Source organism: Carcharodon carcharias, chromosome 15 (genome assembly GCF_017639515.1).
Source record: "Carcharodon carcharias isolate sCarCar2 chromosome 15, sCarCar2.pri, whole genome shotgun sequence".
NCBI lineage: Eukaryota > Metazoa > Chordata > Chondrichthyes > Lamniformes > Lamnidae > Carcharodon > Carcharodon carcharias.
The window spans coordinates 75,207,341-75,224,742 of NC_054481.1; the positions used below are offsets into that span (position 1 = coordinate 75,207,341).

The 17,402-nt window shown below is 44.7% G+C and overlaps 1 protein-coding gene across 1 annotated transcript in view; it reads left to right on the forward strand.

The window, feature by feature from the left end:
* Positions 1-11,899, forward strand: part of LOC121288390 (hemoglobin subunit alpha-2-like) — a 56,047-nt gene extending 44,148 nt beyond the window's left edge. Inside the window, exon 5 of the mRNA XM_041206943.1 lies at positions 11,735-11,899. Coding sequence (XP_041062877.1) covers positions 11,735-11,884 — 150 coding nt within the window. The 3' untranslated portion in view covers positions 11,885-11,899. The remainder of the gene's footprint in view (positions 1-11,734) is intronic.
* Positions 11,900-17,402: the final 5,503 nt, after the last annotated feature.

The following is a 17,402-nucleotide window of genomic DNA, read 5'->3' on the forward strand; positions in this document are numbered from 1 at the left end:
TTGATGTGGGCCTCTACATGGAATCCCCATTGATAATGGAAAGACGAGGACACCCTGATCTGAGTGCCAGGCATGCACAGTAACAGTGTATCTACTTCAACTAATCACATGTCCTTGTTCTTCCTTTCAGGCTCAGCAGAACAACCTCAGTCTCAGGAGCCTGAAGGGCCGCCGCTCACCCCTGAGGGCACAGAGGATCTAAACACACCTGCGTCACAGCCTCTCAGCCAGGCAGGCGTCAGCGCAGATACCAGCACTTCGGCAGGAATTAGATTGGCGGATAGTATCTTGGTGCGAAGCAGTGAGGGCACTTCACACTCACTTGAGGTGCAGGCGGAGGCAGAGAGTGCCCAGGGCGCCAGCAGTCGGAGGACTGCTGGGGACCAGGAACATGCTCGGTCAGTGGCTGGAGTTGTCCCTGAGGCAGCAGATGCTGGAAGTCCAGCAGCGTGTGCGGGAGGGTCTGACGGAGATACATGAGGGTATGCGTGCCATGGTCTATGTTGTGGAGAAGTCCTTGTGGAGCGTGAGCAATGGAATAACCCTCATGGCCGAGCGCTCTGCCTCCTCCGTTGAGAGTGGCGACTCTCATGGATAGGCAGCTCCATGAGCTCAATCAGGGTTTCCTGGGGATGCACTCGGACCTGCAATCCCTCACACAGGCAATGACCTCATGTGGTCAGTGTCAGTGTGGGAGATGGATGAGACACCCAGTAACCCAGCTTGGTGGCTGTCCAACACTGGTGAGCAGGGATGTCCACAGCGACCTCACGGTGCACGATCTGCCTGTCATCTCTGCGGGCTCCTCTCAGGGCACTTCAGATGATGGCAGCAAACATCATACCCCTCTGCCAGTGACCGTGGCATCCCATGAGGCTGCGGCAACTGGGGAGATGCCAACTGTGGCACTGGCCACTCCCTCCCAGTCGGGGCCAGCACAGGCTCCACTGGCCAGAGGACGACCACCAAGGTCAACAAGGCCAACAAGACAGCAGGGTCAGCAGGCTGTCTCCAAAGCCGATGCCAGTGAGGGGGGAGCACCAAGACATAGCACTTGCAATCATAAACTTAAAGTACCTTAAGCACAACACGGACTTATAACTGGTGATATTTGTTTCCTCCACCTTTACATTAAATGTTCATTGGTGTGATGGATAACACCTATCAATTTAATTTATATTATGTATGCCAGGTACCATATCATTAAATGTGTTTTCATACAACAAGCCTTTGGGTGTTTCATTAGTTCTGCAGGCGCAGGGTAACCCATGATGTTATGAGTGACTTGTTGGTCATTGAACTTTATTGAAATGGCACATAGTGCAACTTGTTCAACAAGCAAGTGTTCCTGTCAGAGATCAAGTATGGACCCTGCAGCCCTGGCATGCGATGATAGTTCTTATTTGGTAGGCTAGCTGAAGGAGCATCGGATCAAAACGTCCCAGGTATACCTGCCTCCCTAGAGGTTGCCCAGGTCGATGTCTACGTAGACGTTCTCTTGAGTGTGCTCGTCCCCTGACTCACTACTGGACTCATCGTCTGCTGCCAAAACAGCTGCGTCTACATCTTCTTCCTCCACTGCGTCCCTCCTTTCCAGCGCCAGACTGTGGAGAATGCAGCTTGCAACCACTATCAGTGACACAAGATCTGGGGTGTATCATAGTGTGCTCCCTGAATGGTCCGGGCATCAGAAGCGCATCTTGAGAAGACCGATGGTTCTCTCTACAACTGCACTTGTGGAGCTGTGGTTCCTGTTATACCACTGCTCGGTCTCTGTTCTTGGATGACAGAGAGGCATCATGAGCCACTTTTGAGGGGATAGCCTTTGTCACCCAACAGCCATCTATCCAGTCGAGCTGCAGTACTGTAATCCTCGGCACTTGGGAGTGTCTGAGGATGTAAGCATCGTGAGAGCTGCCTGGGTACCTTGCACAGACTTGTAGAAGCTGCATCCTGTGGTCACACACAATCTGCACCTGGCTGACCCGCTGGTGCCTTGATAGTCACATGTGGGCTGTCAATGGCACCCTGGACACAGGGGAACCCAGCAATCGCTGCACAGTCTCTGGCTTACTCAGCCTGGCTGGTCTCGTCCCAGCAGTAGTGGATGAAAGCCAATGCACACCTGAACAAAGTGTCTGTCACCTGCTTGAAACAAGTGTGGACAGTTGATTGGGAGACTCCACAAAGATCACCCAGCGACCCCTAGAAAGAGCCGGAGGCATACAAGTTAAGGGCCACCATGACCTTCAGCGCCATTGGCATGGGGTGTCCACCCACACAATTGGAGCTGATCTCAGGGCCAATTATTTGACAGTTGGACGTCACTGTCTCCCTTGAGAGGTGGAGCCTCCTTCGGCGTTGCACCTCGGACATATTGAGGTAGCTGCATCGTTGTCTGTATACCCTGGCAGCAGGATAGTGGCGTCTTCTCTGGCCCCTTCCGAAAGGCCCTCCCACACACACCCTTCTCCCTCCAGAATCACTCATTGGCCAGCTGCTCCCACTGCGGTGACAGAGGACGAGGGTGAGTGGGTCACAGGCAAAGGGGTCTCAGAGACAGTGGACAGACTCTGAGTTTACTGAATGGGTGACCCAGGAGTGTCCAGCTGCTGCCCTTCCTCCGTTCGGGTGCCTGGGGCCCCGGCCTGATTCCTTGAGGGGAAGGGACAGCTGGAGGGATGTCAAGGTGCCCCATCTCCCTCTCATGTTGCCACTGCAGGAACTCACCCATAGCTCCCGTGATGCAGTGCAGGTCTGTACACATCTCCACATTCTGCTGCACCAGAGTCTCCAAAGTGTCTGCCATCCTCCCTATAGAGACCTCTATATGCACACATGTGGGCACAACTTCATCAGAGAGCAGGCAGATGCAATCCTCGACTCGCGTGCCACTCTGTTGAGGGCTTGCATCAGCTCCTTGTGATGTTCCCCCACCTTCTGCTGACTCTCCTGGATGATTTAGAAGGCCGAATCCAAAGGCTCGTCAGCTGACTCGGACCTCACAGATGCCTCTTCCCCAGCATCCCTCTGAGTGCCGGAGAGCTCGGCTGAACCTGTCTCCTCCTGCTGCGGACATGTGTCCGTGCGGTGACCACCAGATTGTGAACCCGAGCCTGCTCTAGATCTAAGTCCCACCGAGGAGAGGAGTGTGTCTCTGTGCTGGTGAAAGGTGTGGGTAAGTGCTGTGATGTGTCTTCCAGGCTGCTTATTTCCAGCTGTTCCATGGAGGAGGTGTCCTCTTGGCTGGAGGTGAGAACGTAGATGGAGCTGAGGGACTGGCTGGCTGAGGGTGTCAGTTGCTTGGCAGAGCTCCCTGTGAACCAAGATAAAGATCATCAGTGCATGACGGCAGAGTCAGAAGCAGGAGAGAGAGGGCACTCTCATTCGCATTGAGAGAGGGATGATGTGGTGCAGGGTCCTCATGTGGGTGTTCACTGCCGACCATACCGTCACTGTGGGCATGGTCCACATCCTCACCAGTCAGCACGATGGCACACTGCTCAAGTTAGTGAAGGGCCTAACGTGGGTCTGGATCCTCCCCCTGTTGATGTGAGTGGAATCCTGAGTGGAAAAAGATGGAGAGACTGTGAGCAGGATGCATGGTACCACATGGAATGTTTGTGTGATCAGCGGAGCCATCAACAGGATGGGAATTCAAGTTCGAGAGGGTATAATAAAGGCAAAATACCATGGTGTCCCATAGGGACCATTCCCTTGGGGACACCCTGGTCCACTCCTCCATCACCTCCAACATCTCAACCCCCTCCCATGGCACGTTCCCATCCAACCGCAGAAGGTGTAACACCTGCCCCTTTACTTCCCCCCCTCCTCACCATCCAAGGGCCCATAAACTCCTTTAAAGCGAAGTAGCGCTTCACTTGCATTTCCCTCAATTTAGTCTACTGCATTTGCTGCTCCCAATGTGGCCTCCTCTACATTGGAGAGACCAAACGCAGACTGGGTGATCACTTTGCGGAACACCTTCGGTCTGTCTGCAAGCATGACCCAGACCTTACTGTCACTTGTCATTTCAACACACCATCCTGCTCTCATGTCCATCCTTGGCCTGCTGCAATGTTCCAGTGAAGCTCAACGCAAACTGGAGGAACAGCACCTCATCTTTCGATTAGGCACTTTACAGCCTTCCGGACTGAATATTGAGTTCAACAACTTCAGATCATGAACTCTCTCCTCCATCCTCACCCCTTTTTTTCGAATATTTATTTTTAAATTTTTATATATATATTTTTCCCACCTATTTTTATTATTTTTTTTAACTTATTCATTGTTTTATCCTCACCTTTAAGCCTATTTTGATACTTTTTTCCCCACACCTTCCCCTCCCCCCACCCCACCCCCACTGGGGCCATCTGTCACTTGCTCATCCTGCTTTCTACTCTTAATGTAGCCATTAGCGCTTCCTTTAGCCAGTACCAACACTATTAACACCCCTTCAATCTTTTGTTTATGACATCTTTTGCAATCTCTTCTTTGCTTCACCTATCACTGGCCTTCTATTCAGCTTCACCTGTTCCACCCCCCCGTAAACAGTATATATTTCACCATTTTTACTTCTTTTTAGTTCTGAAGAAGTCATACGGACTTGAAACCTTAACTCTGTCTTTCTCCCTACAGATGCTGTCAGACCTGCTGCGTTTTTTCAGCACTTCTTGTTTTTGCTCGAGAGGATATGAGCCTGATGGAGATGTGAGGGTGTGTGTGAGAGTTCGCGATGTTGTCCCTTGAGGTGTGAGATCCCTGTAGATATGATGGGTTTGTGAGTGTGTGAATTGAGAGTGATGAGAAGAGTGAGTTACCCTGGTGGAACAGATGAGACCATTCATTCTGTAGCGGCACTGGGTGTCTGTCCTCTTTTGCAGGGCATTGGTGCTAAGCTCCGCTGCCAGTGCCTCCCAAGCTGGATTGATGATGCCGCTGCCAATCCTGCAGCCAGAGTGGAGGTGGAGGACATCACGACAGGTCTCTACAGTGTTCAAAATCTGCTCGAGTGGCACGTTACTGAAGCAGTGGGCTGCAATCTTTTTGATTTTGGGGCCATCAGTTTTCTGTGTGGCAGTTCTGGACTGGAAGCACTGAGAGTTGTGCGCGTGAATGCATTTTAAATGTGGCACCCGCTGTGATGAAGCGGCGAGGTGATGTCATGACAGGCGAATGAGAGCCCGCCCACCATGGAAACAGTGTGTTTCCCAGGAATGCCTAATGAATGCGGCAGGTTTGAGACGATATAGCGTGAGAAGCCGCTATCGCAGCCGACGGGTAAAACGGTGTTTTACCCACCCACTACTGCACTTAGTGCAAATCTGGGACAATTCCGCCCTTTGCGTCATCAGCAAATTTAGCAACCATACCTTCCGTCGCTTTACCCAAGATATTTATATATATTTTAAAAAGTTTGTGTTCCCAGCACTGATCCCTGTGGCACACCGCTCAATACATCCTGCAAGCCAGAAAAGGACCCATTTATACCAACTCTCTGTCTCCTGTTAGCTAGTCAATCTTCTATCCATGTCAATATGTTACCCCCTATATCATGAGGTTTTATTTTCTGCAAAAACCTTTGATGTGGCACCTTATTAAATATCTTCTGAAAATCTAAGTACACTACATCCACCAGTTCCTCTTTATCCACAGTATATTTTATTTCTTCAAAGAACTCTAATAAATTGGTTAAACATGATTTCCCTTTCACAAAACCATGTTGACTCTGCCTGACTACCTTGAATATTTCCAAGTGCCCTGCTATCAGATACTTATAACAGCTTCTAACGTTTCCCCTGTGGCAGATGTTAAGCTAATTGGCCTGTAGTTTCCTGCTTTCTGTCTCCCTGCCTTTTTGAAGAAAGGAGTTGCATTTGCTATTTTCCAACCTAATGGAACCTTCCACAAATCTGAGGAATTTTAGAAAACTTAAACCAATGCATCAACTATCTCACTAGTTACTTCTTTTAAGACCCTAGGATGAAGTCCATCAGGGCCCGGGCACTTGTCAGCCCGCAGCTTGAACAACTTTCTCGGTACCATTTCCCTGGTGATTGTAATCTTACTTAGTTCCTCCCTCCCTTCCATTCCCAGATTTACAGCTATTCCTGGGATGTTACTTGTATCCTGTATAGTGAAGACCGATGCAAAATACCTGTTCAATTCATCAGCCATCTCCTTACTTTCCATTATTAACTCCCCAGACTCACTTTCTATAGGTCCAATGCTCATTTTGCTTACTCCTTTAATTTTTTAAATATCAATGGAAATTCTTTTATCTGTCTTTATATTTCTAACTGGCTTTCTTTTGTACTCTAATTTTTCCTTACTTATCGATATTTTGGTCATTCTTTGCTGTTCTTATATTCTGTCCAATCTTCTGACCACCCACCTTTGTACAATTATATGTTTTTTCTTTAAGTTTGATACTGCTCTTTAAGTTTTTTAGTTAACCATGGATGCTAGGTTCTCCACTTGGAATTTTTCTTTCTCATTGGAATGTATCTATTCTGTATATTCTGAAATGTCCCCTTAAATATCCGCCACTGCATCCCTATTGACCTATCCCTTAACCTAATTTGCCAGTTCACTTAGGTAGCTGTGCTTACATATCCTCATAATTGCCCTTACTAAAGTTTAAAATACTATCTAAGACCCACTCTTCTCTCCCTCAAACCAAATGTAAAATTCAATCGTATTATGTTCACTGCTACTTAGAGATACCTTCCCTATGAGGTCATTAATTAATCTTATCTCATTGCACAATACCAGCTCTAGTATAGCCTGCTCTCTGGTTGGTGTCAGAATGTGCTGTTCTAAGAAACTATCTCGAAAGCCTTCTATGAATTCCTCATCTAGGCTACCTTTGCCCATCTGATTTTCCCAGTCTATATGCAGATTGAAATTCCCCATGATTAGCGCTGTACCTTTCTGACAAGCTCCCATTATTTCTTCCTTTATATCTCATCCTGCTGTATGGTAATTGCCTGTACACCACTCCCACTAGTGACTTCTTGCCTTTATTATTTCTCATCTCTACCCAAACCATATCTTGATTCCTCAACTATGGTCATCACTCTCTAACATGCTAATGCCGTCATTAATTAACAGAGCCACCCTTCGACCTTTTCTTAGCTTCCTGTCCTTCCGAAATGTCATTTACACTTCAATATTCAGGTCCCAATCTATGTCATCCTGCAGCCATGTCTCTGCAATGGCTATCAGGTTGTACTTATTTATAGCTAGTTGTGCTATCAGTTCATCTGTTTTGTTTCAAATACTACATGCATTCAGATAGAGAGCCTTTCATTTGTCCTTTTATTATTTTCATAGCCTCTAGCCTTATCTGCTGATTCATTCTTAGACTTGTGCTCCCTGTAATTTCTTTCCTTTCCAATCATGTTTTGTTTATCATTTCCCACATTAATACCTTTCTCTCTTGCCTTTTCTCTACTCTTTGATTTACCACATTGTTCAAATTCAATCCCTTGTCCCCACTATTTAGTTTAAAACCCCCTCTACTTCCCTGGTTATGCAGCTTGCTGGAACACTGGTCCCAGCACGGTTCAGGTGTGGACCATCCCGAAGGTACATCCCCGACTTTCCCCAGTATTGATGCCAGTGCCCCACGCACTGGAACCCACTTCTCCCACACCAGTCTTTGAACCATGTATGTACCAATGCCAATTTTCACATAGCTCTGGTAATAATCCAGAGATTACCACCTTTGAGGTTCTGGCTTTATAATTTAGTGCCTAGTTCTTCTTACTCCCTATCCAGAACACCTTTCCTAGTTCTAGCTATGTTGTTGGTACCTACACGGACCACAACAACTAGATCCTCCCCTGCCCACTGTAAGTTCCTCTCCAGCACTGAGCAGATGTGCCAAACCCTGGCCCTGGGCAGGCAACATAGCCGCCTGGACTCTTGCTCCTTGCTGCAGAGAACAGTGTCAATCCCCCTCACTGTACTGTCCCCTACTCCCACTACATTCCTTTCTGCTCCCCTCACTTGAATGGCTTCCTATACCACGGTGCCATGGTCAGTTAGCTCATCCACCCTGCAACCCCCACACTCATGCAAACAAGCTGAGAGAACCTCAAACCTGTTGGACATTTGCAGAGGCCCACACTCCTGCCTCTGGGTCCTCTTACCTGCCTCACTTGCAGTCTCACCCTCCTATCCCTGACCAAATAAGAAGACCCTATCCTAAGTGTTGTGATTGCCAGGGACTTATCAGCCCACAGCTCCAACAATTTTCTCAATTCCACTTCCCTGGTGATTGTAATTTTACCGAGTTCCTCTCTCCCTTCCATTTCCTGATTTACAGCTATTTGTGGGATGTTACTTATATCATTGATAGTGAAGGCAGCTTATCCACAGCTTAGCAAATTACCGGTTCAATTCATCTGCCATCTCCTTATTTTCCAATATTAACTCCCCAGACTCACTTTCTTTAGGATCAATGCACATTTTGTTAACTCCTTTCTTTTTAAAATATCTATGGAAACTCTTGTATCTGTCTTTATATTTCTACCTAGCTTTCTCTAGAGACCCAACCTATCAATCCTTTCCTGATATGTATACCCAAACATTTCTGGTATCCTTTCTGGTTACTCAAGCCTCTCCACCATTTTCTTACCTTTCCTATAGACCTTTATAAGCTGGTTTATTCAGTGGCCAGTCCTGACCGTCTTGCAGCAGTGGCAACTGTAATAATGACCCTCCAAGATGAATTGATGCCTGTAATTCATTCGATTTGTTCCTTATGCTCAGTGCATATATAGAAAGATTTATTTGTGCCACCTGCACTAAACCATCATTTTGCTCCGATGTTTTATTTATCTCTATCCTGGTGTGAACATTTTATATCTTTTAGTTTTCCTATTTTTCCCCTTGCCTGTGGCTGGCTGAGGAACAATTTCTGGCTGCTGTTGTACTCTCTTCCCTTTTGTTTGTTTTGTAACTATTATTAAGTCTCCCTTTCCCTGTGTTCTCTCCCCTTCATTTATTAATTTAATGTCCTTGCGATGAGCCCTATTTATCCATTCCTCTGGGACTGTGATCCCAACTGGGTTAGGCTGAGCATGTACCAACAGTTCCTTCCTGTCCCATTAATGGTGCCAGTGTCCAATGAATGGGACTCCTCTTTCCCATATCAATCCTTCAGCTACGTGTTCACCTTCCTTATCTTCTTATCTCTACACCAATTTGCATGTGGTTCGGGTAATAATCCAGAAATCATAATCCTTAGGTCCTGTCTTTCAATTTTGCTCTTAGTTCCTGGTACCCTCCAAAAAGGACCCCTTATTTACTCTTCCTATTGTTGCTGATCCCAACTTGGATCACAATGACTGGATCCTCCCTATTCCTCTCCCAAGAACCTTTAAATCTGGAATTAAAAACTGAAAATACTGGATATACTCAGCTGGTCAGGCAGCATCTGTGAAGAGAAAATCAGGGGTAACAGTCCAGGTCGATGACATTTCATCCAAACTGGTAAAAGTTAGAGAAGTGACAGATTTACAGCAAGTACAAAGATAGGGAAAAGATGGAGGAGACAAAAGAAGGAAAGGTTCGCGATAGGGAAGAAGAAAGGAGGAATTAAATGACAAAAGTTTGATGGTGCAAAGCAAAAGGGGGATGGTAATGGCACAAAGTGTGTCTGGAGAAGGTATTAATGGGAGATACAGAATCATCACCCACAGGTGCCATCCAAAATCAAACAAAACTAAAACAAATAAGAGCAGAAGTTGTGACCCTCAATGCTAGAAACCAGTCCAATGAAGCTTTATTCCACTCGCTCTAAAGCATTACATCCTTCCTTAGGTAGCAAGACCAAAATTGTACACAGTTCTCCAGGGCCTGAATATTTCAGTTGGTGGGCAGGCTCGATGAGAACGGGCAGGGGCAGTTGCGGAGCCGATCGCCGCCCACGATCGGCTCCACGCTGCCATTTTATGCAGGTGGGCCAATTAAGGCCCATCTCGCGTAAGGCGTGAGCAGTAATGCTCAACGTTAACTGTGCGGGCAGGGGGAAGGTGAGAGAGTCGGGGCCAGCGCTCTTTCACGCATGCGCACGAAAGATCGTTTCGATCTCCCTGAAACACGGAGCTGCCTCAGGGAGATTGAAGAGCTTTTGAAATAAATGGATTGAAAATTTAATTAAACATATCCCCTCATGTGGCTGTGTCACATGAGCTGGGACATGTTCTCATATTTCAGAAATTTTGTTTATTTAATTCATAAAAGCTTTAGGAAACCTCATCCCGCTCGTGGATGGGGTTTCCTAAAAAAGGTGAAGGCCGCTTGGCCTTTTCGCCCGCTTGCCAACCTTATGGTTGGACGGGCAGGGTAAACAATGACCTTAATTACTTCCTTATTGGCCATTTAAATATTGGTGGGTGCACAGCTGACTCCAGAGCACACCCTCGAATGAAACATCGTGAGACAGCGCGATGACATCAGGATGCATGCCCGACATCATCGCGTGTCATTTACGCGCCAGCATGTTGATCCACCCCCACACGCTGACTGAAAAATTCAGGCCCAGATATACAATTGAGGCAAGACTTCCTTATTCTTGTACTCCAATCCCATCCATAAAGGGCATTATACAATTTACCTTCCAAATTGCTTCCTGGATGGCCTTTCTGTTTCACATACAGGTACCTAAGTCCCTCTGAAATTCCACCAACATTCAATAGTTTCAGATAATTTAAAAATATTGCTTTTCTATTCTTCCAAAATGAATATTGCCACACTTCCACACATTAATACTCCAACTGTCACCTTCATGCTCAATTATTTAACCTGCCTATATCTCTTTGCAGACTCATCTAGCATTCCATGATCTTCTCAGATATGCTATGTCCTGTTTCATCATCTAGGTTATTCATAGTGTTTAAAAATAACTGAGATCCTTGTAGCACCAAATGCAGCAAAAATGGTATGCCAACCTGAAAATGATTCCTTTATTCCTTCTCTCTGATTTCTGCCCTTTAATCAATCCTCCACTGATGTTAGTAGATTACTCTCAAACCCCGGTGTAAGAATCTTTATTGTGCCACCTTATCAAATGCATTTTGAAAATCCAATATATTAAATCCACTGGTTCCTCTTTATCTATACTGCTAGTTCCAAAAATTTCTAACAGATTTGTCAAGCATGATTTCCCTTTCATAAAACCATGTTAACTCTGCATATTATGATTTTCTAAGTGTCCTATTACTGCTTCTCTAATAGCAAAATCCAACTTTTTTCTAATGGCTGATAACAGATATTCAGTTCGCTTTTTCTCCCTCCTTTCTTTCTTGAATAGTGGCGTTACAGTTGATAATTTACAATCTACTGTGACCATTCTTAAATCTGGGGAATTCTGTAAATTTTAAATCAACCCATCCACTATCTCTGTTGCTTTTAGGAATCTAGGATATAGGCTAGCAGTTCCAGGGGATTTGTTAGCTTTTAGTCCTACATTACATTGTACTAACTGCTCTGTATCTTTGTGTGTTTTGCTGGATAATTTCTAAATATTCAGCATTTTAATGTAAAGAAAATGTTTTTTTACACTAATAACCAATGACAATTGTGCATAATATGAAAGCAGACAGAAATATTTGTAATACCGTTTTAGCTTATTGCAAAGAATAAAGAAGATTTTTTGGGATCTCAGGGGCACAGAGATGGGGAGCACAGTCTATCTGAAGACCTCATGTTTTTGGTGTGTCAGTTTATCTGTAGCTTTAAAAGTCGTGGGACAGCGGATATCCAAAACAGCTTTTTTTTAAACGATGATTGCCAAGAGAAACAAAACAGTTCAGAGTCCTGGCCAACTGTATACTGGATATTGAAGGCAAATGGCTATCGTCTAGTACAATGATTCAGCAAATTTCAGCTCAGCATCTACTGCTGAGTCATCTAACTCTGACTGATAATGAGCATCTTTGGAGGCTGACTTTGTTTATCAGGTTTGAAGTGATGAACATGAACTTCATAGCTTAGGGCATGTCATGTATACTGGACGTACACAAGTCTGAGAGTGAATGATCAGAGCAAATTCAATTATCGATCATGTTCACATTGTGTCAGCTTGGCATCGCTTTAGCACCATGTTTCAAAACTTACAAACAAGTTTTAGTTGCAGGCTTTAGTTAAATACTCCAAGTACAACATTGGGTTATATTTTACATACCTTTACTGATGTACTTTATGAGGGCGGAGCACATAAAGCAGGGTGCGTCCCTAACCCCACCACCTTTCCACCACTACCCGAGCTACCAAAGTGCCAAAATCGGCAGTCTGTCTATCATATACAAATAAGTAATCAAGGGTCAATTAAGCTTGTTATCAAGCCAACTGACCCTGAGAATAAGCTGCCCACACTATAATACATTTGGCGTGGGCAGTCAGGCTTTTTGAAAAAAAGTTCTTCAAAAGGTGGGGAGGAAGGGGCGGTTCACTCTTTGGGAGCTGCCCTCTGCCAATCGCGCGGCCTTTCTTCCTACCTGTCCACAGCCTTCAACCTACCCCCTCGGCCCTCCCCCGCCTCACTCCCTGACCTATAAAAACCTTCCCTGCCCAAGATCCTGGACTTCCCTCTTCTGGGAATCCATGGGCCTGCTTCCTTCTTCTCCTACAATCCCAGCAGCAGCCACTGATGCGTTTTTGGTGCTGTCGGGACTGTTGAAGCTGCTGGCCAATCAGACTGGCTGACAGCTCCAGAGGGCGGGACTTCCTTCCCAGTGAAGGGTGGAAGTCACACTTGGCCCTCGTTTAGCCGCCCCTCAGTGCATTATGGCTGGGGGGTGGTGTGGATTGGCGTGGAGCATGTTGGCTCCATGCCAACTTTGTTTCCAGAGAATATGGGTGGGAGTGGGGTGGGGGTGGAGGTGTGCCATCTGCCCCTCTGTATTTTTCAGCCTATCATGCCCTGTCCCATCATCTAGGTTATTAATATAGATTAAAAATAACTGAGGTGCAAGCACTGGTCCTTGCAGCATCAAATAAAATGGGATGCCAACCTGAAAATGATCCCTTTATTCCTTCTTTCTGATTTTTGCCCCTTAATCAATCCTCCATTGATGTTAGTAGATTACCCTCAAACCCCGGTGTAAGAATCTTTATTGTGCCACCTTATCAAACGCATTTTGAAAATCCAAAATATTAAATCTACTGGTTCCACTTTATCTACACTGCTAGTTACATCTTCAAAAATTTCCACAAGATTTCTCAAACATGATTTCCTTTACATAAAACCATGTTAACTCTGCATATTATTGTTTTCTAAGTGTCCTGTTACTGTGTCTCTTAAAGCAAAATCCAACTTTTTTCTAATGGTTGATATCAGATAACTATCATTTAGTTCCCTGTTTCCTCCCTCCTTACTTTCTTGAATAGTGGCGTTATAGTTGATAACTTAAAATCCGCTGTGACCATTTTTGAATCTGGGGAATTCTGTAAATTTCAAATCAACTCATCCACTATCTCTGTTGCTTTTAGGAATCTAGGATGTAGGCTAGCAGTTCCAGGGGAATTGTTAGCTTTTAGTCCTCCATTGCATTGTGCTAACTGCACTGTAGCTTTGTGCGTTTTGCTGGATAATTTTAAAATATTCAGCATTTTAATGTAAAGAAAATAGTTTTTACACTAATAACCAATGACAATTTTGCATAACATGAAAGTGGACAGAAATATTTGTAATACCGTTTTAGCTTATTGCAAAGAATAAAGAAGTTTTTTGGGATCTCAGGGGCACAGAGATGGGGAGCACAGTCTATCTGAAGACCTCATGTTTTTGGTGTGTCAGTTTATCTGTAGCTTTAAAAGTCGTGGGACAGCTGATATCCAAAACAGATTTTTTTAAAATGGTGGTTGCCAAGAGAAACAAAACAGTTCAGAGTCCTGGCCAACTGTATACTGGATATTGAAGGCAAATGGCTATCATCTAGTTCAATGATTCAGCAAATTTCAGCTCAGCATCTACTGCTGAGTCATCTAACTCTGACTGATACTGAGTATCGTTGGAGGCTGACTTTGTTTATCAGGGTTGAAGAGATGAACATGCGCTTCATAGCTTAGGGCATGTCATGTATACTGGACGTACACAAGTCTGAGGGTGAATGATCAGAGCAAATTCAATTATCAATCATGTTCACATTGTGTCAGCTTGGCATCGCTTTAGCACCATGTTTCAATACTTACAAACAAGTTTTAACTGCAGCCTTTAGTTAAATACTTCAAGTAACTTAGAGGGCAAGTTCATTACAGCACAACAAAGGTACAACAAATATTAGAAATAATCCTACACTATCTCAGAATTATGGACAATTGCATGGAAGTTTTAAAATTATCAGCATCTTCCTTCAATTTCACATTGGTCACCTTTGAGCTGGGATGTTTCACGATCTCCTTTCAGAGTTACACTTTATTCTTTCCCTTGCAAAAATATACTTTAAATGAAATGCAGCAATGTTAATATATGTTGTTCAAAGTGGGACAGTTACCAAGGCATCAATTTATTCCAGAAAAATGGTGACTGCTTGGGCAACCTGCAGAGAAGCAACAGTTAGTGTGCAAACCAGGCATATTCTTTTGACGGGAAAAAGGAACTCTAATATTCTCTGGATGAGAAGAGAAATAAAAATTAAAAAGAAGCAAATAAAGGTGCTTACGACTAATGTCACAAACTGGATTCAGTTAATAATAACCAGGAAGGTCATACAAAGGATCGAATTGAAAAGGTTCCCCAGAGACAACGAGAGGTTACAAGCAAATTTTATCTGGCAACATTACATTGAACCCTAAACATTTTCTAAAACATAAGTTCATGTGGTCGACAAAGGAAACATTGGAGCTACAAAGGACCTAAAGAGAAATCTTAATGTCGAGACACAGAACGTGGCTAAGATAAAACATCTATTCTGTTTTCAGAAAATAATTAGATGATGTGAAAGTTGCACTGAAAGAGAAGGGAGAATTCATGCATAAGACAGTAATAGAAGGATAAGATTGTTTAAAATCAGTCTCTAAGGAGCAATACACACCAACTAATCAACTTACAACTTTCCTGTGATGTCACACTTTGATTTTTGTTTCCAAACATGGCTCTGACTGTCCACAGGCTTAAACCACTCTCTCTTGTACTTTGATAGTCCTGAACTCTCGCTCTCGCTTGTACTTTGATAGCCCTGAACTCTCGCTCTCTCCAGTACTTTGATAGCCCTGAACTGTCTCTCTCTCTCATACTTTGATAGCCCTGAACTGCTCTCTCCTGCATTTTGATAGACCAGAACTCTTGCTCTCTCTTGCTGCTTTTATGGCCCTGAACTCTCACTCTCTCTTGTACTTTGATAGCCCTTAAAACATGGGCACCATAAAAGCAGCAAGAGTTCGGTGCCAATATAGGTGGAGAGAGTTCAGTGAGAGTTCAGGGCTATAAAAGTGACGAGAGTTTGGTGAGAGAGGCTATAACAGCGACGAGAGTCAACAAGAGTTCAGGCCCCAAAAGCGGGTGGAGCACAAGGTTCAAGACCATAGAAGCAGCAAGGAGTGAGAATTCAGGACCATAAAAGTACAAAAGAGATATTGAGAGTTCCAGGCTATCAAAGTGCGAGGGAGGGTGAGTGTTTTGGGCTACCAAAATGCGGGAAGAGCAGTTTTGGGCTATAAAAGTGCAAGAGAGAGTGAGAGTTCAGGACTATTAAAGTACAAGAGAGAGCGGTTCAGGCCTGTGGACAGTCAGAGCCGTGTTTGGAAACAAAAATTGAGGTGTGACTTCACAGGAAAGTTATAAGTTGATTGGTTGGTAAGTATTGTTGCTTAGGGCCTGATTCTAAACAATTGGCAAATTAAAAAAGGATATAAATATTAAGCAGCAATAATAGATAACGTGAGTAGCTGGTGAGTATTATCTTGTCTTTTATTTCTTAGTAAGCTTTATTACGAATAAGCTATGTTAAATATTAGTAGCATTTATCGGTGTTAGCAAGGTTTAACAGTTGTAAGGTTTACCAATATCAGTAAGGTGTATTAGTATCAGTAAGGTTTTTTAGCAGTAGCAAGGTTAACTAATAATTAAAGAAATGGCAGGACTGCTCCAATCTCAAGAGTGCACATCCTGTGCAATGTAGGAAGTCCAGGATCCTTTCCATGTCCTGAATAGGGGAGGCGGTGGCATAGAGGTATTGTCACTGGACTCATATTCTAGAGGCCCAGGGTAATGCTCTGGGGACCTGCTTTCGAATTCCACAGCAGCAGATGGTGTTAAAAGAAATCAGGAAGTAAACGTTTGATGATGACCATGAAACCATTGTCAATTGTTGCAAATTCCCAACTGGTTCACTAATGTCCATTAGGGAAGGAAATCTGTCATCCTTACCTGGTCAGGCCTACATGTGACTCCAGACCCACAGCAATGTAGTTGACTCTTAAATGCCTGAATTAGGGCAATTAGGGATGGGCAATAAATGCTGGCCTAGCCAGTGATGCCCACTTCCCATGAACAAAAAGATATATAACCATTTGTGCAGGTAGTGTCATCAGCTGCAGCAGCGTGAGCTCTGGGTTTCAGAATTTGTGCAGCAGTTGGTGCTGCTGTGGTGCATCCATAAGGCTGAGAGCTTTGTGGATAGCACATTTATAGATGCGGTCACCCAGCAGCTTTAGAGTATACAGCATAAGAGGGAATGGGTGACCACCAGACAGTCAAAAAGAAATAGGCTTGTACTGGTATTGCAGGATTCCCCTGATCGCATCCCACTCTCCAACCCATGATTCAGTTCTGAATACTGATGAGGGTGATGGTTGATCTGGGGAGTGCAGCCAGAGCTAAGTCCATGGCACTATGGGTGACTCAGCTGTACAAGGGGTATAAGAAAGACTGGCAGAGCAACAATGGTAGGTTCTTTAATTGTTAGGGAAATGGATAGGCATTTCTGTGGTGATTGACATTAATCCAGGATATTGTGTTTCTTCCCCGGTGCCAGGGTCAAGGTTGTCACTGAGCAGCTGCAGAGCACCCTGTGTGGGGAGAGTGAACAACCAGCAGTCCTGGTGCACATCGGAGCCAATGACACAAGTAGAAAGAGAAATGTGGTCCTATAGTCAGAATTTAGTGAACTAGGTGGGAAATTAACCAACAGGGCCTCAAAAGTAGTAATCACCAGATCACTCCCAGTTCCACGTGCAAGTGAGTATAGAAATTGAAGGATAAAGCCAGTGAATGTGGAACTGGAGAGATGGTGCAGGAGGGAGGGCTTTAGATTCCTGGGATATTGGGACCGGCTTTAGGAGAGATTGGACTTGTACAGACCAGACAGGTTTCGCCTAAACAGAGGTTGGATGGAGTTCCTTGTGGGCAGTTTGCTAGTGTTGTTGGGGAGGATTTAAACTAACTTGGC